Source organism: Grampus griseus (genome assembly GCF_964374135.1).
Source record: "Grampus griseus genome assembly, chromosome: 4".
NCBI lineage: Eukaryota > Metazoa > Chordata > Mammalia > Artiodactyla > Delphinidae > Grampus > Grampus griseus.
In genome coordinates, this window is record NC_138997.1 from 143,821,569 (window position 1) to 143,849,089 (window position 27,521).

At 57.5% G+C, this 27,521-nt stretch overlaps 1 protein-coding gene across 1 annotated transcript; it reads left to right on the top strand.

Annotated features, from left to right (window-relative positions):
- Positions 1-1,778: 1,778 nt before the first annotated feature.
- RNF212 (ring finger protein 212) lies at positions 1,779-27,107 on the top strand (the record flags this gene model as incomplete). The annotated part of the gene is made up of 14 exons (XM_082654046.1): positions 1,779-1,893; positions 4,600-4,655; positions 8,194-8,268; positions 11,187-11,243; positions 11,478-11,536; positions 11,801-11,882; positions 12,025-12,130; positions 13,398-13,458; positions 14,217-14,262; positions 17,563-17,626; positions 18,554-18,606; positions 26,216-26,319; positions 26,536-26,594; positions 26,992-27,107. The coding sequence occupies 14 exons, from the start codon at positions 1,779-1,781 to the stop codon at positions 27,105-27,107; spliced, it is 1,053 nt and encodes a 350-aa protein (XP_082510172.1).
- Positions 27,108-27,521: the final 414 nt, after the last annotated feature.

The following is a 27,521-nucleotide window of genomic DNA, read 5'->3' on the forward strand; positions in this document are numbered from 1 at the left end:
AAATATTAATAAAGGCAAATAACTACCTTCTACCTTGCATGTTTGAGTTAATATCAAAATATATTCATAAGTGTGCATAACTTTTCTGATTTCAAAGACATCAGAGGTTGGAATTGATGTTATATCATTGTAACACTGATAAAATGTCACTTTAACAATGTGGCTTCTGAGTTTGATAAAATAAATACATGATCCAGGCCTTATTTTAAAATTGGTATAGGTCAGCACTGTCCAACGGAAATAAATGTGAGCTATATATGTAAATTTTAAGTTTTCTGGTTGCCACATTAAAAAAGTTTTTTTTAAAAGAGTAAAATTAACCCTAGTGACCTATATTTAACCCAATAGATCAAATATATTACCATATTAACATGTAATCAATACATAATTATTAATGAGGTAGTTTACATTCCTTTCTTGATAGGAAGTCTTAGAAACCCAGGTGTATTTTGCAATCAAAGCACATCTCAATTTGGACCAGTCACATTTCAGAGGCCAATGGCCACACAAGGTTCATGGCTACAGCACGGGACAGAGGGAGTACCTCGTTTCCCCACGGCGTTCCACTTAGAGTGGTCCTGAATCTCTGCATTTCTCTATTTCCCTGAAAGATGGCCACTTTTCTCCACACAAGTGAATGGCCCAGAGACTTCCTCTGAACCAAGTTTTCTCAGTGGGTCCCACTCTGATCCACCTCCATAGGCGGATGGAAACTGCTCTTTGGAGAGGATGGGGCATCCCGCGAGGAGTGTAATTCTAGGAGAAGCAACTTCCATTTATTTCCTCTAAATTTTAAAATAAGCGTAAGCTCACTAGAAGTTACAAAAAACAGTACAGAGAGTCCCTTCCACCAACTCCCCTATCCACCGTTTTTAAAAGCGAAATAACCTCCCCCAGGTCAAGCCTTTTCACATGTGCGTGTTAGAGGCAAGCAACGGCGCCTGGCCCGACCCGGCCCACCTCGACCATGGGGTCCAGACAGCGGGCCCCGGGCCCCACTCACACCCCATCGTGATCCTGACATTCGTCCTGGGCTACCAGGTCTCCTAATGCCCCGGCCCCAGAGTTTCCCATCCCCTACCTCCGACGGCCCAGACCCCCTTGCTGTTCCTCTGGTCCCTCCTGTCTCCCGGCCCTCATCCTCCGGGGCCCCAAGGACCCTACGCCTCCCACTCCCAGTACGGCGAGCACCGAGGGGCCCTCCCCCTGACCTCCCCACCCCCTGCATAATGGAGGGCACGAGGGGCCACCTGGTCCACCTAGCCGGTCCGCTCAGCTCACCGTGTCTCAAGGTCGATGCACATCCCGCCTCCATGTGATTACTTCCACCCAGCCCTCAGGCGTGGCTCTCACCTGACTCTGGCGGCCCGCTGTCGGTCTGTGAGGTGCAGCGGCCTCCCACAGCTCTGCGCCTGCGCCGGCGTCCCGGCGCACCCACCTCGGCGCCGCCTGGGGGCCCACATAGGTCCTGGACTATAACGCGCTGCCCTCAGGAGAATCGCTGGAGGTTGCAGCGTTGGAAAGAGCGAGGCCAGGTCCTCGCCTGTATGTTCCTCCTCCCCGACGTCCAGCCAAAACAACCCTCAGAGAGGAAAGTCTAATTCTAACCTCCCTCTCTTCCCGGGTTGGTACCTTCCAACACATGAGTTTTGGCGGTGCGCAGGCGTGGAATTGCAGCCCTCGGGCCACGCCCAGATCCCGCGTCCAGGTCTCGCGTGGGTCTCAGGAGGGCTTCGGTTGGGCAGCAGCATTGGCGGCAGCGGAAATCGCTGCGAAGCATGGCCGGCTGGGTGTTCTGTAATCGCTGTTTCCAGCCACCCCAGGGGACGGCGTGCTTCAGCCTGACTAACTGCGGCCACGTGTACTGCGATGTCTGCTTGCGCAAAGGTCAGGGTGGGGTCAGGGCTTTGAGGGCCCTCGGGCCAGGCCCACACCTGGACCCCTGGGCTGGTGGGGGGGGCGGAGGGGCTTCCGGGGGAGGGGCCCTCAGCGGGCCTGGAGGGTGGGGAGAGGACCTTCGGAGCAGGGGGCCTTGGGGGAGGGCGGGGCGTGCGGGGGTGGCGGGGCACAGGCCGAGAGGCTCCCGTTGGCGACTCTTGGGTGCTTGCCTGCGGGCTGGGGGGGGCAGGGCCTGTAGGGGCCACAGGGAGGGCGGGCGGCACCCCGGCCGAGTGTCTCAGTTCCGGCATTGGCCCGCCTGCCACGTGGGGTCCAACCTCAGGCTGGTCCCTATAAGGACAAGCGCAGCCAGAAGCGGGGGGGGGGGGGGGGGGGGGGATGCAGAAGTGTCCCCGGCAGAGGGGGTGGGAGGAAGGAGGAGGCCTGAGGCGGGAGAGGACTGCGAGGGAGGCCCCGGCCCCCCACCCCGTGGGCAGCGGGCAGTGACGTGATCGACGTGTACTTTTTTTCTTGTGAAATGTTTTTATTGACGTATAGAGTTTATACAGGAAAAAAGCCTAAATGGAAACACAGTGAATTCTCATAAAGTGACCTACCTGTGAAACCAGGTCACAGATTAAGAATCAGAACGTCTCACACACACACACCCCAGGCCTCCTCAAGGGAAACCACTGTCCTGACCCGCGTTGGTGTCCATCGCCTTGGACTGTTTAACGCCGGTGAGCGGGTGGTCCAGCGGGCAGCAGGCTCCCCACACACACGCCCGCCCCGGGTGGCCCCTGCCTGGGCCCCTCGCTGCGGGATCCTCGGTGCACACTTGCCCCTGGTGCCCCTTGCCTGCTGCTCGGGACCGACGCCGTGTCCTGGTGTATTTCCCAGCTCGCGGCTGACCCTCGGGCTCTTCCAGGCTTTGGCTGTCACCGGTGGTGCTGCAGGCATGTTCATGCGGGGTCTGGGGGTGAGCACCGTCGCGTGCCCAGGGGTGGGCTGGCTGAGTCTCGGTCTGCGTGGCCGGGGGAAGTGGAACCTGGCGGGCGGCAGGACTTGGGGAAGAAGCGGCACCCTGCACAGGGGAGAGGTGTCAGAGCAGGACAGCCGCCCACGGGGCTGGACAGAAGCAGCGGGCAGGTTGGGCAGACCTGGGTGCAGAAAGGCATCTCGGTTTCCAGCGTGTGGAGCTCGCCGGGGTTGGCGGTGGGGTTCCTGTGGCCATCCAGGACGCTGCGGGGAGACAGCAGGTTTGGGGTGAGGCCCAGGACCTTACCTTTGGACACGGAGGTTCCAAGGAGAGCCATGCAGGGAGAGACCGAGGGGCTGTGAGGACACGCGAGGGTCTGGGAGTCCGGGCAGCTGGAGCGCAGCAGGGAGAGGTTAGTGCAGAGAAGAGAGTGGAGATGCTGCGGTGACGGGAGGGCTGAAGGCAGGGGATGGAGGAGCCTGTTCTCACCTGGGGAAAGCATTTCCTAAAGAAGGTGGGTGGAGACAGGAGGAGGCTGTGAGGAGAAGAGAACGCAGAAACGTCAAACCAGGCATCCCAGCACAGTCAGCCAGCACATCCGCATGTGGCCCTGGCCTTAGTGGCTGGGTGACCTGCGTGATGCTATGGGGATGGTGGGGACAGGCTGGCTCGGGGCTGGGAAGTACCAGGGAGGGCTAGGGGCGGAGCTTAGTGCGAGGGCGTCTGAGCCAGGACGGGAGCCCTCAGGGCTGTGGGAAGGAGAGGAGGTGAGCACAGGGTGGAGGGTTAGGCCTGGCCTGGGGGGCTGTCGGCCTAAGACAGAGGAAGGAGGCCGAGTGGTGCAGGCGGAGAGAGGTGCGCATGACGGGCCTTTTCCTCAGTAGATTTTTTGTTTGAGTACCCCCTGCAGGGAACTGGGGGAAAATGACCAAGAAAAGCAGAGGGGTGCCCAGCAATGCTGCAGATTCCGCAGTGTTGGAATCCTGCTTCTCAGCCGTGTTGAACTGGGGGGGCGGGGAGGCAGCCCCGGGTTTGGGCTGCTGTGCTGCCTGGAAGGACCCGTGGCGGTGGATGTGGACCGACGGCTGGCCTCCAAGCTGCCTAGTGGAGAAGCCAAGATCAGAGGCTGTGAGGACCAGGCAGGGCCGAACCAGGAGCTGGAAGCGAGGGGGACGGAGTGGGGGGAGCCCTGGGGGTGCGGGGCCAGCCAGTGGGGGAGGAGCCTGTGGAGGCGGGCACCCCACAGGGAGGAGGCCGAGCGAGGGGTGGGGGCGGCCCGGGGGACGTGACACCTCCGTGCTCAGCCCCGGCACTGCCTGGCCTGTCTCAGGAGCTCAGTAAATGCTCCGACGCCAGGCGAGCTGTCCCAGCTGCCGCAGGGCTGAGGCCTCGGGGCAGAGCAGAACACTGTAGCCCCCAGGTGGGTGGGAGGAGCTTTCCATTTTGTAGAGTTTAAAATTTTAAGTTAAGTTTTTCCTATAGAACCTGATTGTAAGAAATATCTGGGACTGATCTAAGTTTGTGTTGTTGATCCTTATGGCCACCATTTTGGAGCATATTTGCAAAACAAGAAAAGAAAGATTGTTACTTATGTAAGTCTTTCCGGCTATGTGCACGCCCACAGGCATGTCCACTGCAAGTGCTGTAATTCTGTGTACTTTTGCAAGAAGGTGTGCATTTATACGTATTTAAAAGCACTGCTCACTCTAATAGAATAACATATGCTTCTATTACAGGTAAAGGGGATGAATGCTTGGTCTGTAAAGTTCCATGTCGTGCAGTTCTGCTTTCGAAACGTGTAAGTTGAAATCTGTGGTGTCTGAAAGTTAACCACAGTGTTTCTTTTTAAATGTGACGTTCAATCTTTAGTCATTTGCGGTGTCTAAAACTTTCGTTTGTTTTGCTACGTGCAGTAGGAGATCTTACAAGCTTTCTGCATAAAGTCCAATAGCGTGGTTCTGAATACCTTGCACAACTTTCTCTTTAGCCAGAGCCTGGCCCCATTAGGAGGTGTGGTGCTCCTGGGAACAGAAGTCGGGTGCCTGTGTTTCTTCAGTACAACACCAGCTCCTCAGGAAGGTGGTGCAGTTTGGTTTTCCTGGGGTCATTTCCAATTAAGAGGGCTGAGGGAAAGTCGGTGAATTGATTCCTTCACATTTAAGGTCTAAGATGTGTATTTGATCTGATGTTTAATCTATAAAAATTGCTTTTCTGATTACAAATATAAAATTACACAAAACTCAAACGTAGCAGAGAATCATAACAGAGAATGTGCAAGTCCCCCAGGCCCTACTTCCCGAAGCTGATGACAGCCAGGAGCGTGGGTCCTTCTCTGGATCCTTCTCTGCGTGTTAGTGTGATTTACCTTTTATGGGGTGTTTCCCAGTTGACACTACATTTTCTCAAATGTACACACCCACATTCTCTACAAGTGATTGCACGGTATGACAGTATTTTCCTATTGGTAAACCTTTGGGTTTTTTTGGTTTTTTTTCTATTTCAAACAATCTTACAGTGAACATTTTTTTTTTTTACCATAGTTCCGCATACTTGTAAGACTATTTCTAGAGCGTAAATTCCTAGAAGTGGGAAAGCGAGGGCTTTCTGTTGGGGTCTCCGTGCGTGTGGAGTGCAATCACTCCCTCTCCCTTCTGTCCCATTCGGGGACTCCATCCGTATTTCCCCTTAGGAAGGCCCTGGGCCTTAACTACAGTGAGGTATCACCTCACACTGGTCAGAATGGCCGTCATCAAAAAATCTACAAACAGTAAACGCTGGAGAGGGTGTGGAGAAAAGGGAACCCTCCTACACTGTTGGTGGGAATGTAAATTGATACAGCCACTATGGAGAACAGTATGGAGGTTCCTTAAAACACTACAAATAGAACTACCGTGCGACCCAGTAATCCCACTATTGGGCATATACCCAGAGACAACCATCATTCAAAAAGACATATGTGGCTTCCCTGGTGGCGCAGTGGTTAAGAATCCACCTGCCAATGCAGGGGAAACAGGTTCGAGCCCTGGTCCAGGAAAATCCCACATGCTGCAGAGTAACTAAGCCTGTGCGCCACAACTACTGAGCCTGCGCTCTAGAACCCGCGAGGCCACAACTGCTGAGCCCGCGTGCTACAACTACTGAAGCCCGCACTCCTAGAGCCCGTGCTCCACACAAGAGAAGCCACCGCGATGAGAAGACCGCACACAGCAGCAAAGAGTAGCCCCTGCTCACCGCAACTGGAGACAAGACCTCACGCAACAACAAAGACCCAGTGCAGCCAAAAATAAATAAATTAATTTTTTTTAAAAAGACACATGCACCCCAGTGTTCATAGCAGCACTATTTACAATAGCCAGGACATGGAAGCAACCTAAATGTCCATCGACAGAGGAATGGATAAAGAAGATGTGGTACATGTATACAATGGAATATTACTCAGCCATAAAAAGGAATGAAATTGGGTCATTTGTAGAGATGTGGATGGACCTAGAGACAGTCGTACAGAGTGACGTAAGTCAAAAAGAGAAAAACAAATTTCATATGTTAATGCATATATGTGGAATCTAGAAAAATGATATAAATGATCTTATTTGTAAAGCAGAAATAGAGACACAGACATAGGGAACAAACGTGTGGATACCAAGGGGGAAAGGGGTGGGGTGGAAGGAATTGGGAGATTGGGATTGACACACATATGCTATTGTTACTGTATATAAAATAGTCAACTGGTGGGAACACCCTGTTCAGCACAGGGACCTCTACCTAATGCACTGCAGTGTCCTAGAAGGTGGAGATATATGTATACATATGGCTGATTTATTTTGCTGCGCAGTAGAAGCTAACACAACATTGTAAAGCAACTATACTCCAATAAAAATAAATTTAAAAAAAAAAAAAAAGGAAGGCCCTGGGCCCTGACAGGTCAGTGCTGACACCCTCACCTCCCTCCTGGCCCGTGGAGGTCTTTGTGTAGAACCGGGTTCTGTGTGGGCATCAGTCTGGTCTCCACTCACTGGGGCCCCTGCCCCTAGGGTGTAGGCCTCACCCAGGCCCTCAGGGGAGGTGTGGCTTCTGTCCTGTTTCCCTTGGAAGACGGGGCTCGAGACATTGGGTGCTGTCCAGGGTCTCGGGCAAAGGTCAAGCGCGGGGCTCGCGTGCACACGGAGCCCTTGCCGCGGGCGCCCTGCCCTCTTGGCGCCCTGCTCAGCCCTCCTCCGAGCCGGCAGTGGATTCTGGAGCAGCTTCCCCTGCAGCCGCCCCTCCACAGGGTCCTCCAGAAGCTCCTTGGGGGCCCTGGCCCTTCGAGTGCATTTCCTAGTTTCTAGCTCGGATCTCGCTTTCCCTAAGTGCAGTGTTCCTGTCATTTCAGCGGAGATGGGGAGCGGCTGGGCCTGTACGCTTGGTACAGACTGGGAGGGGCCCAGGCTCCTGGTCTCATCGGCCTGTGTGTGTCCTTGTCCCGGCCCTTCTGTGTCTCTCGTGCTGCTGTGGCCGGGTGGTGGGTGGCGGTGGGAGGCAGGTGTATCTGCACGAGGAGTGTACGTGGGCAGGTGCCAGTTCGTAAACCCTACTTTTTCATGTTTGCTTTTTAAATAACTCAACACGGGGCTTCCCTGGTGGCTCAGTGGTTAAGAATCCTCCTGCCAACGCAGGGAACATGGGTTCGAGCCCTGGTCCGGGAAGATCCCACATGCCGCGGAGCAACTAAGCCCATGTGCCACAACTACCGAACCTGCACTCTAGAGCCCACGAGCCACAACTCCTGAGCCCATGCGCCACAACTACTGAGCCCACGTGCCACAGCTACTGAGCCTGTGAACCACAACTACTGAGCCCGTGCGCCACAACTACCGAGCCTGTGTGCTAGAGCCCGTGAGCCACAACTACTGAGCCTGCGAGCCACAGGTACCGAAGCCCCCACGCCTAGAGCCTGCGTGCCACAGCTGCTGAGCCCACGTGCCAAAACTACCGAGGCTGTGCTCCGCAATTAGAGAAAGCCCATGCACAACAACGGAGACCCAACGCAGCCAAACATAAATAATAAATTTATTTTAAAAAATAAAATAAATAACACATACTTGTGAGCAGTTTGAAGTCGTGCCCATCGCTCTTCCCACTTCTGATTTCACTGTTTCCTTTGTACGCGGCTCCCCCCAGCCGCCTGGAGCCCCTCAGCACTGCCCTTGGTCCTCGAGGAGGGGGCACCGTCCCTCACCCGCGCCGTGGAGTACTCGGTGCCCCTTGGACGCAGCCGTGACGTCCTTGTGGCTGAGTCTGGGCCCTGAAGCACGTAGAGCCCTGGCCCGTGGCAGAGGAAACAGCCTTTTCTCTTTCAGACGGACTCCGACATCCAGGCGCTCTTCATGGGCATAGACGGCCTGTGCAGGAAGTACGCAAGGGAGACCTCCCAGGTGAGTCCTAGGCTTTGCCTTCAGCCCTTGGAGACTTGGTGTTGTGGAGACCAGTCCACTCTGGGCACACGGTCGGCGAGTGTCTCCCACCCCCGCTGTGGCGAAGCCGCGCTCTCTGTCCCGTGGTCTCTGTGCCTTTGCTGGGTGTCAGGACACAGTGGTCGCTTGGTCAGGACGCCCCACTGAGCCTCACGATGCGAGGGACGGACCTTAGATCTGGGGTTTGGGAGGTGGGGCTGGGGCTGTCTGGACTCCGGGCGGTGGGCCGCTTTGTGACGCTGTCCTCTCCCGGGGGTCACTTGTGCAGCCCTCGCCCACCCTGTGGCCCCTGTGTCATCTGTGCCTGCCCGACCCTCCTCGTCACTGTGCACGTGCCCCCTTTGCTGCTTCACACACTCGCCCCGCCCCCGTGCCCAGCCTCTAATGCCGCCATCCGTGCCCTCTGCACGTTCCTCCCTGGACGTCACTGGACAGCCTGTGGTCCCCCCGGCTGTCCTTCTGTCAAAGGCGCAACCCCCACTGCTGGCTGCCTGCCACCTGCCCTCGGAGGCCGTGTGGAGGAGTGGCCGGGAGCTGCCTGAGGCCGAGGCCCTTCCCTGGGGCAGGGCCGCTGGCCTGACCGTTCTCGCCCTTTGGCCTGCATGTCTGGAGGCCGTGGTCAGCCAGCTTGCAGAGACCATCCCCTCCCCTGGGAGGCTGCTCTCTGGCTCCGACGTGGCCAGAAGCACCGGTGGGGCCATGGCTGTCCCCCATCATCCCGGGACTGCTCCAGGGGGATGCAGGGGTGCCCCAAGGCTCAGCATCAGCACGCGGTGAGTGCTGGGGTCGGGGGTCAGGGACTGCCCGCATCGCCCCTTTTGCAGTGGGCCCCTCTTTCCGGCCAGGTCCCCGGGGCCAGAGCTGCATGAGGACTCGAGCCCTTTTTCATTTTGTTTTGTTGGGACCATCTGACCCCTGCCGAGGCCGCAGCGCTCAGCCTCGGGCGCCCCAGCCAGTGCAGATGGCGTGTGGCCACAGGGTCTGGGCTGCCCCCGAGCCCGCGTGAGCCTTGCGCCCTCAGTGGGGCTGCTCTTGCCTGCCGCTCAGGCACCCCACCGGCCGGCCCCTCTCCCAGGGCCAGCTTTGCCCGTGGCCCCGCCCCTGCTGCGGCCTCACCTGTCCTGTTGCGTCTGTGTCAGCCACAGAGGGCCTGCACTCTTGTCCTCACCAGGGTCTTCATTCAGAAATGGCCTGCCAGAGTCGAGGTAGCCACTGGCCTGTCCACAGGCCTTGCTGAGCCCCAGTGCCTGCGAGGCGGGGTCCCGTGTGCCAGCCGCTCCAGAACGGCCCGGGGCTGCTCCCAGAGGCGGTGCTTCCTGTTTCTCAGTTTGGGCCCTGCACCAAGACAGGAGGTCAGGGGTCAGCGCGGGACATTAGTCTCTCGCTGCAGGCGTAGGACACACGGAGGAGTGAGCTGTGGAGACAGGTGACTGTCACTGTGTCTTGCTGAAGGTGATTGGGGAAGGTGGCTTGAGAGCTGTCTGTACAAAACCCCTCCCAGCTGTGCACGGCCCTGCCTCAGTGCCCTGCACGCTGTGAGGAAAAGGCACCCGGTCACGGGCTGACGGGGGCTTCACCTCGCCCGGAGTGAGGACTCAGAAGTCTGCCTGCTGAGGCCCGGGGGCAGCAGGACTTGAGAGCCGTTGGTGCGGTCCCGAGCCTTTCTGGGACAGGACCTCGCAAATCATGAGGACTTTGTGCAGCGGCGGCCTTGGGGTCCCCTTGGGGCACCCTTCCACAGGCTGACGCTCTGGGCAGAGCCTGTGCCCGTCGCCCCTCCCCTGGGTGGAGACACGCGCCCCTGGTCTCATGGAGTGGGGGGGCTCACTGGAGCACTGTGGAGCATGTCCCCTGCCCCAAGGGCTCTGAATCCCTCAGGATGTAGGAGCCAGGAGGTCAGGAGACTCTGAAGAGGGTTTGTCCCTCCTAACCACAGCCCTACCCTCTGGAGGTGGGCTGGGCCAGCCTCCTTTCCCTCAGTTTGGACCAGACCAGTGAGCCCCAGGGAAAAGGCCACCGTCCCTGGATGTTTGCACTCACGTTGGCAGATTCCTGGGGGGAGTGAAGTGGGTGACGCGTTTATACAATGTGGACTTCAAATCCCAGCTTGCCCCGCACCCGGTTCTGCTGTGTGTCAGCTGTGCGCGGACAGCGACAAGAATTAGCTTTAAGCAATTCAGTGTGGTGTTTTGAGAGAGTGGGTGTCGTCGTCTGAAACTCTAGTGGTGAAAATAGCCTCTTCCCTTGAGGAAATCACAGTCGCCGTCTTCTAATGTACACGGGCACTCTCAGGGGCCGGTCCAGGCTCTGGGCACCACAGACAAGGAGGTTGGGGCTCGTATAAATGGAGGACCAGGGACGCTGCTGGTTGCAGGTGCTGCTGGCCCCAGATATCCAGTCAAGGTCGCTGGGCTCCTGGAATGGCACGGCCCTGCCTGTCTGCCTGGTGGCGTTCTTGCCCGGCGCAGGCCCAGTCGGGGTGGCAGGTCAGGGGGTTCCTGGTTGGTCTGTCTGGTCAGGAGGCCATCTGTGATCCAGTTGCTGTTGCCTGAGGGACAGCACATGGTGATCGGCCCTTGTGAAATGTGTCGCATCCCATGGCCTGGGCCCCAAGGGCCACTGAAGCCACGCGGAAGGGAGGCACAGCAGCCCCCTTGCCCACGCGGTCCTCATGTGGGACCCGCGGCCCTCGCTGCCTCTGGGTGGAGTGCGCCTGGCCGTGACCGTCCTCAGCCTGGGCTCTGCCGGCATCTGCTCTGGCTGCCAGGCTGCAGTGGGGCCACGTCCTGGGAAGAGCTGGCGGCTGCAGGAAGCCCCCAGCGGCCTCTGCGGCCGCCGCCACGCGCGCATCAGCCGCTGACAACGTGTTGTCTTTGCAGGTTTTAGAATTTCAAGAAAAGCACAGGAGGAGACTGTTAGCCTTCTACGGAGAAAAGGTAACTCCAGTTGGCTGGCGGCGAGGAGAACAGCGGTCGCGTCACCCAGCGCTTTTCCCTACACACCTGGTGACCTGGACTTGGTGCACGTTCACTCATAAATAGTGTGAGGGCCACTGCCACATAAGTCACGTTCTGCTTTGTGGTTTAAGAAGTTGAGGATCCACGTGTTCCATCTAAACTGTCGCTTGGTGTAGTGCGTGTGGTAACTGGAAGTCGTTCAATTGTGTTTAGATTTCTCAGCTGGAAGAGTCCCTCAGGAAGTCAGCGCTGAGGATGGGGCAGCCGCAGAGGTGAGGCCCGGGGCGCGAGGGTGGCGGTGGGCCTGTCGTGACTGCTCGTCTGTCTCAGCCCTGTCGTAACCAGGGGTGCAGAGGAAAGAGCACTTCCGTTGGCTAGAAACTTCTGTCAAAGCAAAAGTGCAGGAAACTGGAGGGGAGGAAAGGGAGACAATAAAGAAGAATTTTAAAAAACATGAGTGGTTCCCCTTGGGGGGCCCCCCAGTGGTTCCTGGGGTGACGGGAGGGGGCCTGGAGGAGAGTTAACCCCGTCTGCAGTTCCCCGGAGAGCGTGTGCAGCACACCCGTGCCCTGGTCCGGGCCCTGTGGCAGCCCTGGGCCCACTGGCCCCCGGGGGTCAGTACGGCACCACCCGTGATCAGCCACGTTCTCGGTTTCATGAGACCTGGTGTGAACGCAATGGACGTTCAGAAGCCCCAGCTTGGGGGCCACAGGTTAAGCTGCGGGATTGCTGTCTGCCAGCAGTGACCCCCCCGCCCCAGTGCGTGGACTCCTGCCTCCTCGCTGCACCGGGCAGCGTGGGCGCCTGGGGCCACCAGCCAGAGTCGGAGCTGGGCGCCTGCCAGTGTGGACTCAGCCTCGTCTGGGGTGAAGAGGCCTCCACCCACCCGCCTTCGTGATGGGACATGAGCTGCCGGTGCCGCCCGTGAAGGCGTGTTTGGGGTCGGCGAGCTGCGGGCCAGCGCCGCGGCAGAGGAGGCCCTCCCTTCCCTGAAGGACTGCGGGAAACAGCGCGGCCGACACCTCCTGTGGCGGGCGAGGCCTGACCCTGACACGGGGACAAGAGGCCCCCGGGCCAGTCCCTGGGATCTGTCCTCCTTGGTGTGCAGTTCGCTTTCTTTCTGTGGAATCATGTCTTTCCTTAATTCTGGAAAATTTCCAGCCCTTACCTTTCCCATTCTCCCTCTGTGGCTCTGTCCCCACCTGGTGTCTGCACCTGGTGGCCTGCTCCTTCAGACCCCGGTACCTGCGGCGCCCTCTCCGCCCCACCGCGCACGCCTTCTCCCCGCGTCTGTCCGGCTGCTCTCACCCTTCCAGCCCATCCCTGGCCATTTCTGGTGCTGTATTCTCGCTCTGCCTCACAGCGCTTTGCTTCCCACCTGGTGTCTTCAGGGTCCCAATCTGCCCGTTTCCCTCGGGCTCCAGGTGGAGCGTTCCTGGCGCGGTGGTTCTGTGCCAGGCCCACCCGCTGACGGCTCTGCATGCACCACTGGCCTGCGTCTCCCTCTGGGGGGAGCCTGTGCCCCCGACGCGCCTGCCTGGGTCTGCCCCGCCAAGCACGGCATGGTGTCACCACTGCTGACCCTGTCACAGGGCCTGTCTCGGCGGGGCCTTGGACACTCGCCCTCCCCACACACCCAGCGTGGCACCCAGTTTGTTCCACTGAGTCACTTGGAAGCGGGAGTGAGTGCCCTTCAGGGAGCTGGGCCCCAGCACGGCCAGTCCCCCTGCCGGTCGATGGGCCGCTCAGCAGGCCTTTATTCAGCGCCTGCTGTGTTCTCAGCACTGTCTTGGGCTCTGGTGAGTCAGAAGGAGCTCCCTCCATTCCTGTGGGATGCAGCTAGGCGTGTGCAGTCACTGAGGCTGTGGAGGGGCCAGGGGGCAGCGCCATGGAGAACAGAGGCTGCTTCTGTTTTCTTTACCTTCAGGTTGGAAGGAATTACCTGGAAGTAAACGTTTATGGCTCAATTAATGCCTTTTCTCCATCTATTTAGTGTGAGATTGTCACAACAAACGGCTTTCAGCACAATAAAAACTCCAGTTTCAAGTAAGTAAAGTGACGCCCGGAAGGGGAGGGTTGTGACGCGGTACGGAGTGGACCCGATAGGCTCCAGCACCAGGTTTCTCGCCACAGCTCCTTCGACAAAGCCCAACGGGCCGCTCTTCCTGCCGCCTGACTCATCAGCCTCTGCAAGGTGTGCACCCCCAGCCCCCAACCCCCGAACGTCAGCGGGCAGTGTTTCAGACGCAGGGGTATGTGGCCGCAGGGATCGGTGGGGGTGGTCACGTGACCCGGGGTTGGGCAGCTGGGTGTCGTCCCCAGGACCCTCCTCTGACACTGGGACAGAGGGACGTGGAGGAAACAGGACGAGAGGGGGGGTGTTTCTCTTGGGAGGTTGGAGTCGAGCCCACGGGCAGCAGTGGGATGAGGGCGCCCGAGGCCCCATCAGCCAGGCCGCCCCCACCCCAAGCTCGTTCAGAAAGTAGGGAGCACGCCCTCTTCCCGCCGCCTTGTGCTCCTGCGGGGACGCCCGGCCACGTCCCACACCAGCCTCTGGGCTGATTAATTAGGGAACTGCCGTGGGTCGAGCCCTACCTGCGTGAAACGTGTGGGCCCGGCAGCAGGGTGGACGGAAGTAGTACTCCTGCTTCCGGGAAGCCCAGCAGGAAGCGGAGGGGCCCAGTGACAGTGGCCGGAGGGGGGCAGCCAGCCAGGAGGTGGCCACGCGGGGGCCTTCGGGGGGAGGCGGCGGGAGGGCAGACAGCGGGGGCTTCCGTGTCCTCGGGTGGGTGCGCGGTGGTCTGCAGGTCTCGCTGGCCACGGCGGGGCTGTGATCCCCGGGCTCCCCTGGTGCTCAGCAGCTGCCGGAGGGAGAGCCGCCCGCGGGGCCTCGTGTGTTTTTGTTACTTGGTCGTAACCAGGCCCGTGACCGTGTTTCACTGTCTGTAACAGGGTGGAGTCCATGGAAGTTGACCTCACACCCTCCCCGAGGAGAAAGGTGAGTGCACCTGCTCTCCGCGTGCCTGGTTCCCACATGCTCTGCGTGGATGGTTTTCTCGTCGCTGATGACCTTCGAGCACGCCAGCTCCGCAGACTCTGGGCGGCCAGTCTCCAGGCGGCTCCCAGGAGGGACCTGGGAGGGAGGCTGGGGGGCGGCTGTGGGGCCCCTGGGCTTTCGGGGCTGGGGCGGGGTGGGTTGCCCTCCTCCCCCCGCTGGCGTCTGAACTCACTCCTGCCTGGAGGCCTCGTGCTGCTGTGGTCACCGAGTACACACGACCTGTGAGGTGGATGCCAGCATGTGGGCTGGTTGGCGAGAAGCGGTGCTCTGGGCGGGTGGGCAGCAGAGCCGCTCCGGGCTCCGGTGGGGAGACGCTTCCCACCCACTACCCCTCGTCAGCCATCTCCCAGCACCAGAAGGGGGCGTGGGTACACCTCCGCCCTGCCCCAGGCCTCAGCCGCTCATGAGGCAGTCCCCCAACCTGGAGCTCACAGGTCCCTGCCAGCTCGCCTTTGCCCCAGGAGCTGGGCCTCGAGCCTCGGCCCACACGTGGCCCCATTCTGGAGGTTAAACGTTCCAGAGATTAAGGCTGACGGCTCAGCGATGATGTGTTCCTGGGCGGCACGTTGGAAATTGTGCCTTGGGACCAGAACGCCACAAACTGATTTGAGATTCCAAAGTGAGGTTCTAGACCAACATCTACGCGGGCTTGGGTCGACCCTTGTGGGCCCATGTCCCCATCTCAGCACTCACTCCTTGCGGTAGGGAGCAAACAGGCACGGCCACGTTCCAGGAAAGCCATCAGTCACAGGCTGTGGCCGTCAGAACGGGACGCGCGTTTTCAGGGAAAGCTTGTCCACCCAGTGGCCCACCTCCTGGACACCCCCATCAGCCCTGGGGTGGGTGTGCGCACCCCTCTCTGGTGGGGCTGCCCTGAGACCCCGAGCGGGGCAGTGAGGTGTCTCCTGGAAACCCCAAGACCCCCCAGGAGGTCCCGCAGATGGCATGGCTGGGCCCACCCTGTGGCCGTGGAACAGAGGGCAGTGCCCACGCTCCCTGAGGTGACCCTGGAAGGAGTCTGATGGCCTTGGTGAGGGAGATCCTGGAGGAGGAGAGTGGGATCCTGCCCCCCTCCCACCCCCCTGCACTGGACGTGGGTCCTAGGAGGGAGGGAGAGGCAGAGCCTGCCACCTGCCCTCGGCCGCGCCTGCGAGCAGAGGGGGACCCGCCGGTGAGGTTCCGCGTGGGGACTTGGACCGTGGATGCTCGAGGGCTAGCTCGGCAGGTGCTGGTTCCCCGGAGGGGGTGACCCACGTGTACAGTGAGGGCGTGCCTGAGCCCGTGAACCGTGGGGAGGCGGCGCTGCGGGCAGCAGGCAGGGGCCTCCCGGTCGTCCCCTCCAGGATGTGGCCTCCAGTGAGGACGTGGCCCCGTGGAACCCTGAGGGGCCGCACACGCGCACGGCCCCACCACACCTTCCTGGCACGGGGCCTGGGCCTCTCCAGAACACCCGTCCTCTGGTGGCAGGAGCTCCCCGCGGAGTGAGGTGTGTGGAGGAGGCCGTGACGCAGCGTGTCAGTCACGTCCCACAAGCCAGCCCGGTTGCATTATGGGGACTTCGTGGCTGATGGGCCGGTGGAGAATGCAGCCCAAGGTCGGGGCCATCCCTGGCCTTGGCGGCCCTGGTCAGGTGTGGTCCCACTCTGCCACACCGGCCTCACCACCTGGCCGTCCACGCAGAGATGTGCTCGCACCGAGCCCGGGTGACCGTTGAAATCCTGAGGGCAGCTGAGTACGGCTGCCAACAACCCAGATCCTCGACAGCAGCTCCCCGGCGCGCTCGAAGAAGCGGGGTCTGTGGGGGCCTGTCTCGGCACCTCCGCTTCCTGGAGGTGCCGCGCCTGTGCCCTTCCCCGGCCTGGGCCGCGGCCGGCGCTCACCTGCGTCACAGCCACCATCCTGGACACTCTGCATCTTTAAACTCTTTCTGTTTCGCCTGTTACTGGAGCCTCCCCCAGATAGGTGCTAACCCGACAGGAGCGATTTCGTCTCCTCTCTTCGATAACTTTTCAGAGTTGGCCTGTGCTGGACACTCGTGGCCTGACATGTAGGACGTGCCGGAGGTGGGAGGAGGGGCAGAGGCCGGTGCACAGGCAGCCGCAGAGGGGCCGGGGAGGGTGGCCGAGCTGGAGGGAGGCTCTGAACACAGCCGAGAGACAGCAGCGGCAGGAAGGGCTGTGAGGTCAGGCCCTGCTCACTGCGAGCCACGTTAAAGCCACTGCAGCAATGGGATGAGGGCACCCTGAGCAGTGAGCGTCCCCAAGCCAGCCCTGCCGTTCTCGCAGACCCTGGAGAGGCCTTCGCCTTGGGCACGGGCCTGGAGTGGGTGGGCCGGGGAGGGAGGCCAGAGGGAGGGGAGGCTGCTCCGGTGGGTGGGCAGCAACCTACCAGGCAGTGCGACGTTCGAGGGTGGGGGCCAGTCCCTCCAAGGTCAGAGTCTTGCCAGCAGGCGTGAGCCGGAGGCAGGGCCGGGGTGGGGATGTTTGCAGAGAGTGCCCTGAAACGAGGCCGCCGCTGAGCTGGCGGGGAGGCTGCTTGACAGGAACAAAGGACCGTCGTGGGCGCGGGAGCTGGGAAGGTGGGCCCGAGGTCGCAGCAGGGGCGCAGGTGGGGCGGTGGCCGAGTCTAGGGCCCCAGGAAAGGCCAGGACGGGCTGTGGAGATGAAGAGACGGGCACAGAAGCAGCGCCAAGCCTGGGCTCCTGGCAGCGGCTGTGTGCCCCGCCCCAGGCCCCACCGCGCAGTTACAGTGAGGGGGGCAGATCCTGGCAGTGGCTGTGTGCCCCGCCCCAGGTCCCACCGCGCAGTTACAGCGAGGGGCAGAGCGGGTGGGGTGGGGTGGGGCGCCGCCTGGCGGACGCTGCCGCGCGCGTGGCGTGGAGCAGGCCTGGCGCCGGGCACTGCCCGCCAGCCCTAGCCACGCCCGTCAGCATCTGGATTTCAAGGTGACAGGACGCTCCCCAAGTGATTTACTCAGGACTTTGCAATTCCTAATGTCAGCCAAGAAGTTGGGTTACTTTTCCTCTTCTGAGACTCTTAAAAGCACTCGGTGGGTCCTTCGTCCACTCACCGCCGTGGGCCCTGCCTACTCGGCCACGTTCCCGCACAGAACGCGGTCAGACAGGCGTTTGTTTCTCAGGCAGATGAGACTGAGGGGCTGTGTTCTTAGCAGATGAGGAGATTCTCTCCTCCAGAGTGGCAGGTCTGGAACGTTACCAATTGTTTTCTTCTTACAACCTAGCGTGAGGTTGCCACCGGCCTGACAAGGATCTCCCTGCTCAGTCCACCTCGGGATGGACGCATGGGTAAGTGGAGACCCGCCACCTTACCCCAGTCCACACGTGCTGAAGGACTTACCCAGTGGGTGTGGGTCCATGTGGAGGCACGTTTCCCCCAGAGCGGGCCCCTCCTGGGTCCATCCAGGGCCCCACCTGACCCGGCACAGGGGAGGCGGGCCCTCGTGGCCCGTCTCCTGGGCTTTGAACAGGAATCCTAGGGCCTGCCGTGCTTACTGGTGCTTGCTGGGGTGGCTGCTGGGGGAGCACCCGGGCCTTCCCCGGGGGTCAGCGTGAGCCTGCCCGCCTGCCCAAAGCACTAGGCTCTGGCGCACGCCCATCTCCACCCCAAGTCCCTCCCTCACCAAACTCGGGCCAAGGCCCTGGAAGTTTCCTCGGTGTGTGTCGTCATGGAAATATTTACATTTGAAATAGATGCTTATCCATTCTTAATCGTCAGCCCCTCTGTTTTCCTTCTTGCCATTGCTTCTTGCATCTCCGTCCTTAGATTCACTTTTTTTCGTGCTGAAGTTGAGATTCTGATAGTTGCCTCTGAGGTGTACGTTTTTTGAGCCGCGGCTGTCTAGGGCCTCTTGCTGCCGCCCTTGCACCTGAGCACCCGGTTGGGGCTTGATTTGCTTCTGCACTTTGGAATCGCTGCTGTACCTGCCCCTTCCTCCCTTCCCCTCCCCTCCTCTCCCCTTCGTGGACGCTGTGCTCCCAGCCTCAGCTCACAGGTCAGGCCTGTGTCTTCCTGTCCCCCTTCCCTGCCCTCCCCTGGGATCCCAGGCCATCTGTGACTCCAGGGCCCTTTCCTCATGCTTCCCGCCTCCATCCTCCTGTGCAGCTGGAGTGTCCGCCCATCAGCGTTCCCTTGGTTTTGGAGGTGGCGTTTCCCCTGGGCCCTGGGGTGTCCTGTGGGCATCAACGTCCTCTCCGCCCTCGTGCCCGGCCCAGCGTCCCCGCCTTGTGCCCCCACCATCATGCTGCCGTGCGGGTGTGGGTTTCAGGTCAGCGTCTGCAGGCCGGCCTGTGGGGCAGAGCCCGGCGCTGGGAGCATCCTTCCCTCAGGAGACGGGCGTCTGGCGGATACTGAATGTAGTTCCCTGTGCTGTACAGTAGGACCTTGTTTATCCATTCTATCAACATCCTGTAACAACCTAAAATGGAAAAGCATCTGAAGAAGAATATATATGTGTGTATAACCGAATCACATAGCTGTACTATGCTTTTCTAGCACAGCCTTGTAAATGAACTATACTTCAGTTTTTTAAAAAACAAAAATGCAGTTTAAAAGAGGAACTGAAATAATTACATTGAAAAGCATTTAGAAGGCGACACGGGCAGACTAACAGAAAAGAGAGTGAGGTGCAGCCAGTAAATAGAATGGCAGGTGCAGGTGCACGTCAGCCACCCAGTACCCGTGAGCAACTGGCCACACCAGGGAAGAGATGCCCCGCACGCTCCCCACGAGAGACGTGCTTGAGCCACAGCAGCACAGACACGTTCCAAGTGGAAGGACACCGTGCGTGTGGCAGCCAGATGAGGGCTGGGGCGCGGCGTGAGCACCAGAGAAACAGACCGGGACGAGGACTGTTCTGGAGACCAGGAGCAGAAGGAACACCCCGTGGTAACGGGGTGTCAGGAAAACAACAGTTACCAATGTGTATACACCTGACAGCAGAGCAGGTACGCGGACAAAAGCTGCCCATGGAGAGAAGAGCCAACCATCTGGTCTGGGGAGCTCAGTGCTCTCCCTTCAGAGACGGAAAGCTGTGAGGGAAGCAGGAACGAAAAAGACACGAGACGTGTAGGGAACAAAGAGCAAAGTGGACACGCTGATGTCAGCCACGGACAGCATCGGGTATGAGTGTGCAGCAGGCGCAGAGACGTCAGACTGCTGCGCGCTGTCTGCGAGGGACACATCTCGGAGCCAGAGGCGCCTATAGGCTGAGACGAGATAACGTACAGGGTGGATCAAGCCAGCAGCCAGTGCAGAGCCGGAGCAGCTGTCCTCACGTCACACACACGGTCATAAGATGGGAAACGTCTCTAGAGACGGGCATTGCATGATGAGTAAAGGTCATTTATCAGGAAGACGTAACCGTTAGTGCAAACACGCCACAGAAGAAAGTCCCCAAATGCACGAGGCCAGAGTTAAAAAGAGAAAGAATTCAACACGTGATTTGAGCGCTGCAGTAGCCCACTATCAATAGTTGGTGGACAACTAGACAAGTGATCAGAAAGAAGACAAGAGACTGCCTGTCTGGCAAACGCGATGCCACCAGCAACAGCAGAGTGCACAGTCTTCCCAAGTGCAAATGGGACATTCTCCAGAAAAGGTCACACAGTGGCACATAAAACAGGTCCTGATACTTAGGGATGTTCATACGGAGTGTATTTTGGGGCCACAATGGAATTAAATTGGAAATCAACAGGAAAAAAAATTCTGAGAATAAAACAAATATTTGGAAATTAAACAATGCAATTATAACTAGCTTATGGACCAAAGAAAAAACGTCAACAGTAATATCAGAAACTAGCTTGAACTGAGTGGAAGAAAATACAGTGTACCAAATTTATAGGATGCAGGTAAAGCGGGGCTTAGAGGGAAATGTATAACTTTAAATGCTTATATTAGGAAGGAGATCTAAAGGCAGTAATCTAAGCTTCCACCTTAAGAAGCTACAAGAGAACAGAGTAGAAATCTACAAAACAGGAAACAAAAACAATAGAGAAAACCAATGGAACCTAAAGTTTATCCTTCGAAAAAATTAGCAAACTCTTGCCTAGACTGACCAAGAGAAAAAGAGAACACAAATTACTAGTATAAGTATTATCCTACAGATAATAAAAGGATTATAAGGAATATTATGAACAACTCCGCCAACGAAGTAGATGACTTACATGCAATGGACACATTCCTAGAAAATATCAAAACTACCTCAAGAGGAAATAATAAGTCTGGGTAGACCTCTATCAAGTAAAGAAGTTGAATTAGTAATTTTAAAATCTTTGCACAAAGAAAAGCCTAATTCTCACTGGCTTCATGGGTGAATTCTTTGAAACATTTAAAGAAGAACTAATACCAGCCCTACATAAACTCTTTCAGAAAGTAGGAGAGGACCAAACTTCCCCATTCATTTTATGTCAGTGGTGTCTTCATAACACAGCCAAAGATAACATGAGGAGAAAACTGAGCCATAATCTTCGTGAATATGGGTGCAGAATTCTTTAAAATACGAGGCCATCAAATCTAGCAACATATAAAAGGACTTATATACCATCACCAAGCGCGGTTTATCTCAGGAATTCAAGGTTATTGACATCTGAAGATCAGTTAACTATATTAGTAGAATGAAATACCTAAGAAACAAGATCTTTACAACAGAAAAAGAATTTGACAAAACTCTGCAACCATTCGTGGTAGAAACTCTTAGGAGACACGCACTAGAAGGGCACTTCCACAGAGTGGCCAAGACCCTAGAGGTGGAACCTTTTCCCTGGAGACCAGGAACAGGGCAAGGATGCCCACAGCCGTCACGTGTACTTGCCTTGTCCTGGAGGCGCTAGCGGAGCAGAAATTAAGGCGCATAGGTTGGAAAGGAGGAGGTGTAACTACTGTGTAGACAGCTGGTCTTACTGTAGAAGATCCCAAGGGGTCTGTAAGAATACTGTCAAGCATTATAAATGAGCTTGGGGAGGCTACAGGGTGCGAGATCCATACGCAGAACTCCGTTGTAATTCTGTATACTAACAACCAACAGTCCAAAATTGCACGTAGCTGATAGATCATAACTGTCAAGGTTTCCTTCTGGACTTCCTGTTCTGTCAACGAGTATACTCCATCCTTCCTTTCATAGATGCCACATTGTTACGATTACTTGTGCTTTACGGTTAAGTTTTGAGATCAGACACTTTGTTCTTAATTTACCAAAGTAATCTTGGCTCTTCTAAGGGCTTTGCATTTCCATGTGAATCTTAAGGTCCACTTGTCACATTCTACCAAAAAAGCCTGCTGGGGTTTGTAGGAGCTCATCGGTTTGGGGGGAGTTGCTCTCTCAACACTCCTGCGTCTTCCAGTCCATAGACCTGACGTGTCTGCCTCTCTGCTTACCGGACCCCGATTGACCTGAGGAATCGTCGTTTTCAGTGTATGGGTCTTAGGCGTTATCCATAAGCTGGTACCCGAGTAGTGAGTTATCTTGATAGTGGAATTTTCTTTAACTTCACATTGGGTACAGTTTACGTGGGGCGTCTTTTCGTTCCTCGCTTTCGCCTGATTGTGTCTTTGAAGCCAGAGTGTGCCTCTTGTGGACAGTGTGCGTCTTGCGGACAGTGTGCCTCTTGTGGACAGTGTGTGTCTTGTCTTGTGGACAGTGTGTGTCTTGTCTTGTGGACAGTGTGCGTCTTGTGGACAGTGTGCCTCTTGTGGACAGTGTGTGTCTTGTCTTGTGGACAGTGTGCCTCTTGTGGACAGTGTGCCTCTTGTGGACAGTGTGTGTCTTGTGGACAGTGTGCCTCTTGTGGACAGTGTGCCGCTTGTGGACAGTGTGTGTCTTGTGGACAGTGTGCCTCTTGTGGACAGTGTGTGTCTTGTCTTGTGGACAGTGTGCCTCTTGTGGACAGTGTGTGTCTTGTCTTGTGGACAGTGTGCGTCTTGTGGACAGTGTGCCTCTTGTGGACAGTGTGTGTCTTGTCTTGGACAGTGTGCGTCTTGTGGACAGTGTGCCTCTTGTGGACAGTGTGCCTCTTGTGGACAGTGTGTCTTGTCTTGTGGACAGTGTGTGTCTTGTCTTGTGGACAGTGTGCCTCTTGTGGACAGTGTGCCTCTTGTGGACAGTGTGTGTCTTGTCTTGTGGACAGTGTGTGTCTTGTGGACAGTGTGCGTCTTGTGGACAGTGTGTGTCTTGTGGACAGTGTGCGTCTTGCGGACAGTGTGCCTCTTGTGGACAGTGTGCGTCTTGCGGACAGTGTGCCTCTTGTGGACAGTGTGTCTTGTCTTGTGGACAGTGTGCCTCTTGTGGACAGTGTGCCTCTTGTGGACAGTGTGTGTCTTGTGGACAGTGTGTGTCTTGTCTTGTGGACAGTGTGTGTCTTGTGGACAGTGTGTGTCTTGTTTTGTGGACAGTGTGCGTCTTGTGGACAGTGTGCGTCTTGTGGGCAGTGTGCGTCTTGTGGAGGGTGTGCCTCTTGTGGACAGTGTGTGTCTTGTCTTGTGGACAGTGTGCCTCTTGTGGACAGTGTGCCTCTTGTGGACAGTGTGTGTCTTGTGGACAGTGTGCGTCTTGTGGACAGTGTGCCTCTTGTGGACAGTGTGTGTCTTGTGTACAGTGTGTGTCTTGTGGACAATGTGCGTCTTGTGGAGAGTGTGTGTCTTGTGGACAGTGTGCCTCTTGCGGACAGTGTGCCTCTTGCGGACAGTGTGCCTCTTGCGGACAGTGTGCCTCTTGTGGACAGTGTGTGTCTTGTCTTGTGGACAGTGTGCCTCTTGTGGACAGTGTGCCTCTTGTGGACAGTGTGTGTCTTGTCTTGTGGACAGTGTGTGTCTTGTGGACAGTGTGCCTCTTGTGGACAGTGTGTGTCTTGTCTTGTGGACAGTGTGCGTCTTGTGGACAGTGTGCATCTTGCGGACAGTGTGTGTCTTGTGGACAGTGTGCGTCTTGTGGACAGTGTGCCTCTTGTGGACAGTGTGCCTCTTGTGGACAGTGTGCCTCTTGTCTTGTGGACAGTGTGCCTCTTGTGGACAGTGTGTCTTGTCTTGCGGACAGTGTGCCTCTTGTGGACAGTGTGCCTCTTGTGGACAGTGTGTCTTGTCTTGTGGACAGTGTGTGTCTTGTGGACAGTGTGCCTCTTGTGGACAGTGTGCCTCTTGTGGACAGTGTGCCTCTTGTGGACGGTGTGCCTCTTGCGGACGGTGTGCCTCTTGTGGACGGTGTGTCTCTTGTGGACAGTGTGTGTCTTGTCTTGTGGACAGTGTGTCTTGTCTTGTGGACAGTGTGCCTCTTGTGGACAGTGTGCGTCTTGTGGACAGTGTGCCTCTTGTGGACAGTGTGCCTCTTGCGGACAGTGTGCCTCTTGTGGACAGTGTGCCTCTTGTGGACAGTGTGTGTCTTGTCTTGCGGACAGTGTGTGTCTTGTCTTGTGGACAGTGTGCGTCTTGTGGACAGTGTGCCTCTTGTGGACAGTGTGTGTCTTGTCTTGTGGACAGTGTGCGTCTTGTGGACAGTGTGCGTCTTGTGGACAGTGTGCCTCTTGCGGACAGTGTGCCTCTTGTGGACAGTGTGTCTTGTCTTGTGGACAGTGTGTGTCTTGTCTTGTGGACAGTGTGCGTCTTGTGGACAGTGTGCCTCTTGTGGACAGTGTGTGTCTTGTCTTGTGGACAGTGTGCGTCTTGTGGACAGTGTGCCTCTTGTGGACAGTGTGCCTCTTGCGGACAGTGTGCCTCTTGTGGACAGTGTGTGTCTTGTCTTGTGGACAGTGTGTGTCTTGTCTTGTGGACGGTGTGCCTCTTGTGGACGGTGTGCCTCTTGTGGACAGTATGTGTCTTGTGGACGGCGTGCCTCTTGTGGACGGTGTGCCTCTTGTGGACGGTGTGCCTCTTGTGGACAGTATGTGTCTTGTGGACAGTGTGCCTATTGTGGACAGTGTGCCTCTTGTGGACAGTGTGCCTCTTGCGGACAGTGTGCCTCTTGTGGACAGTGTGTGTCTTGTCTTGTGGACAGTGTGTGTCTTGTCTTGTGGACAGTGTGCCTCTTGTGGACAGTGTGTCTTGTCTTGTGGACAGTGTGTGTCTTGTGGACAGTGTGCCTCTTGTGGACAGTGTGCGTCTTGTGGACAGTGTGCGTCTTGTGGACAGTGTGCCTCTTGTGGACAATGTGTGTCTTGTCTTGTGGACAGTGTGCCTCTTGTGGACAGTGTGCCTCTTGTGGACAGTGTGTGTTTTGTCTTGTGGACAGTATGTGTCTTGTCTTGTGGACAGTGTGCGTCTTGTGGACAGTGTGCCTCTTGTGGACAGTATGCGTCTTGTGGACAGTGTGCGTCTTGTGGACAGTGTGCCTCTTGTGGACAGTGTGTCTCTTGCGGACAGTGTGCCTCTTGTGGACAGTGTGTGTCTTGTCTTGGGGACAGTGTGTGTCTTGTCTTGTGGACAGTGTGCGTCTTGTGGACAGTGTGCCTCTTGTGGACAGTGTGTGTCTTGTCTTGTGGACAGTGTGTGTCTTGTGGACAGTGTGCCTCTTGTGGACAGTGTGCCTCTTGTGGACAGTGTGTGTCTTGTCTTGTGGACAGTGTGTATCTTGTGGACAGTGTGCGTCTTGTGGACAGTGTGCCTCTTGTGGACAGTGTGCCTCTTGCGGACAGTGTGCCTCTTGTGGACAGTGTGCCTCTTGTGGACAGTGTGTGTCTTGTCTTGTGGACAGTGTGTGTATTGTCTTGTGGACAGTGTGCCTCTTGTGGACAGTGTGTGATGGGATGCTGCTTGTAATCTCTGCCTCTGACTGGAGTGTCCAGTCCATTGAGTCAGCATGGTTACTAATAGGTTTGGATTGATGTCTGCCTCTTTGCCATGTGTTTTTGGGATTTTTTGTTTGTCTATATTTCCTTAACTGCCTTTTTTGGCATTAACTATTTTTAGTGCCCCGTGTTCCCTCAGAGCTGTGAGTGCATTCGGAGTCGGGGGTCTCTAGGAGGTCAGCGCCATCCTGAGGGTGGGCCCTAATCCGATAGGATTCGTGTCCTCATGAGAGCCGGCACGCGCGGGAAGAGGTCACCTGTGGACACAGCAGGAGGGCACCGTCTGCAGGCGGGAAGCGGGATCCACTGGATCACCAGGAGTCAGGTCTGCCGGCGCCTTGATCTTGGACTCCAGCCTCGGGGACTGTGAGAAATAGGCGTCTGCTGAAGCCCCAGCCTGCGCTGGTGGCGTGGCAGCCAGAGCGGACTGGGAGACTCGACCTTCCGTTGATGTTTGCGCTGTCTCGTTGTCTTGCCTCGGGGGCAGGCTTGCGCCTTACCGGCCACCCAGCTGGATTCTGGTCACATGCGGCAGCTTTGCCCATGCGGTCCGCTTACCCGCTGCTCTGTGATGCTTTGATTACGTGTAGCCACTTAGGTTACATAGAACCCCAGCGATAGGCCTGTGATGACGACCCTTACAGAAGCTCACGTGCCCCAAAGATCAGGAGAGGAGGCAGACGCACACGCGCCCCTCGCGCTCGTCAGGTTTCTGGGCCCACGTCCTTCCTGTGGGACCAAGTGCTTGTCGGTGGGTGTTCCTTTCAGACCCAAGCACCGTGTTACTGTGGGGCAGTTTGGCCAGCTGTGAATTCTCCCAGTTTTTGTCACCTTTGAATGATGATGTGTTCGTTTTGAGGGTAATCCCACTGGGAAGAGAATTCTCAGATGACTGTTCTTAGCACTCTGCCGAGTCGTCCTGCTGCCTCTGGCCCCTCCTTTGTTTCTGGTGAGGGGTTGCCGCCCTCAGCCGTGTCCTCGTGTGTGACGAGTCGCTTTTCCCCTTTGCTCTGAGGACGGTCTCTGCCCTTTGCTCACTGTGGCTTTGGAGGACTTTTCGAATTCGTCTAGTGTGAGTCCTCTGACCTCGCGCTTCTCTTCCAGGGTGACCGTGGCTGCTCTGCGGGTCTGCGCGAGCTGGCGCCCAGGCGTCTCTCAGGCAGGGCAGCCTCTCTGTACTCAGTCTCTGCTTTGCACGCAGCAAAGCTGTACGCTCCCAGGTCCTGCAGGGTCACCCCCGGCCATGCTCTTTCCTCCTGCTCTCACCCCCAACGCAAAGGCGCAGGTGCACAGGGGCCCGCTCACGGCCCAGGCAAGGAAGCCCCCTTCCCAGGCAGGCGGCAGCGGGCGTCCGGGCTCAGGCGCTGTTGTCTGTCTTAGACGATGTCCTAAAATGGTCCCGTCTCATGCTCGGTCTTGGGAAGGAGCTTCGCGGATGTCAGCTCCATCCAGCTGGAGGCCCTTCTCAGCAAGCGCTGCCTGGGTGAGTTGACGAGCCGCGGGCACCTCAGCCTTGCCCCCTGCCGCTCTGTCCCACGAGCTTGTGCACGAGGCTGACCCGCTCCCACGTCTCAGGCCGCCCACCCGTCAGTGCCCAGGTCTCGTCCACAGGATGCAGCCTGTCCACCTGGCAGCACAGGGACATGAGCGTCCCCACATTCTCGACCTGGAAACTTATCCTCTCTAAATGTCACCATGTTTTCCATTTAAATTTTTCAATGGAAATCTTTCCAAATGCACTGAATCACGCCGCTTTCCTGAACAGAAGCTCGGCCCTGACTTGGATGTGTCCTGTTGGCTGTGGGGCCTTGTCCGGTCATTGGCTTTCAGTAGCACCGGCCCAGGGGGCGGCTCCTCGGTGCTGCCCGGGCCTCCTGCAGCGCCCGGGGTCACTGCCCTCAGGACCGAGACCTGCCGTGGCCCATGGTTCTCGGGTCTACTGAGGGCCTGGCACCAGAGCGCTGCCCACACGACCCATGAGTTGTTGACTTCCTGAGGCCTCGGTAGCCTCGGCTGTGTTGACAGCCGTTGTCCGCATGAAGTCCTATAAAGCGCACGTGAGAAAGTGCTGCTGCCTGCCGTCGTGGGGCCGAGCGTGTAGCCACTGAACAGAGGACTGTACCTGGGACCCGTCGGGTGTGTGAGGCCAACAGATCAGGAGCCACCGCCGTGCAGGAGGAAGGTGGACTCACGGTCCCTGGAAGCAGGCGGCACGGCCGCCAGGAGGGGTGAGGCGGAGGCCTGGGCCAGAGCCTGGGCCACGGTTTTCAAGGGAGGAATGGCAGGGCCGCGGGAGAGGCTGGCAGGCTTGAGGTTGGCTGGCTTGAGCCGTCTCTGTGGTCGCAGGTGTGGGGGCCGCCCCGCTTGTCTGAGGTCCAGCCGGGCTGATGAGGGCTGAGTGGGGCAGCGG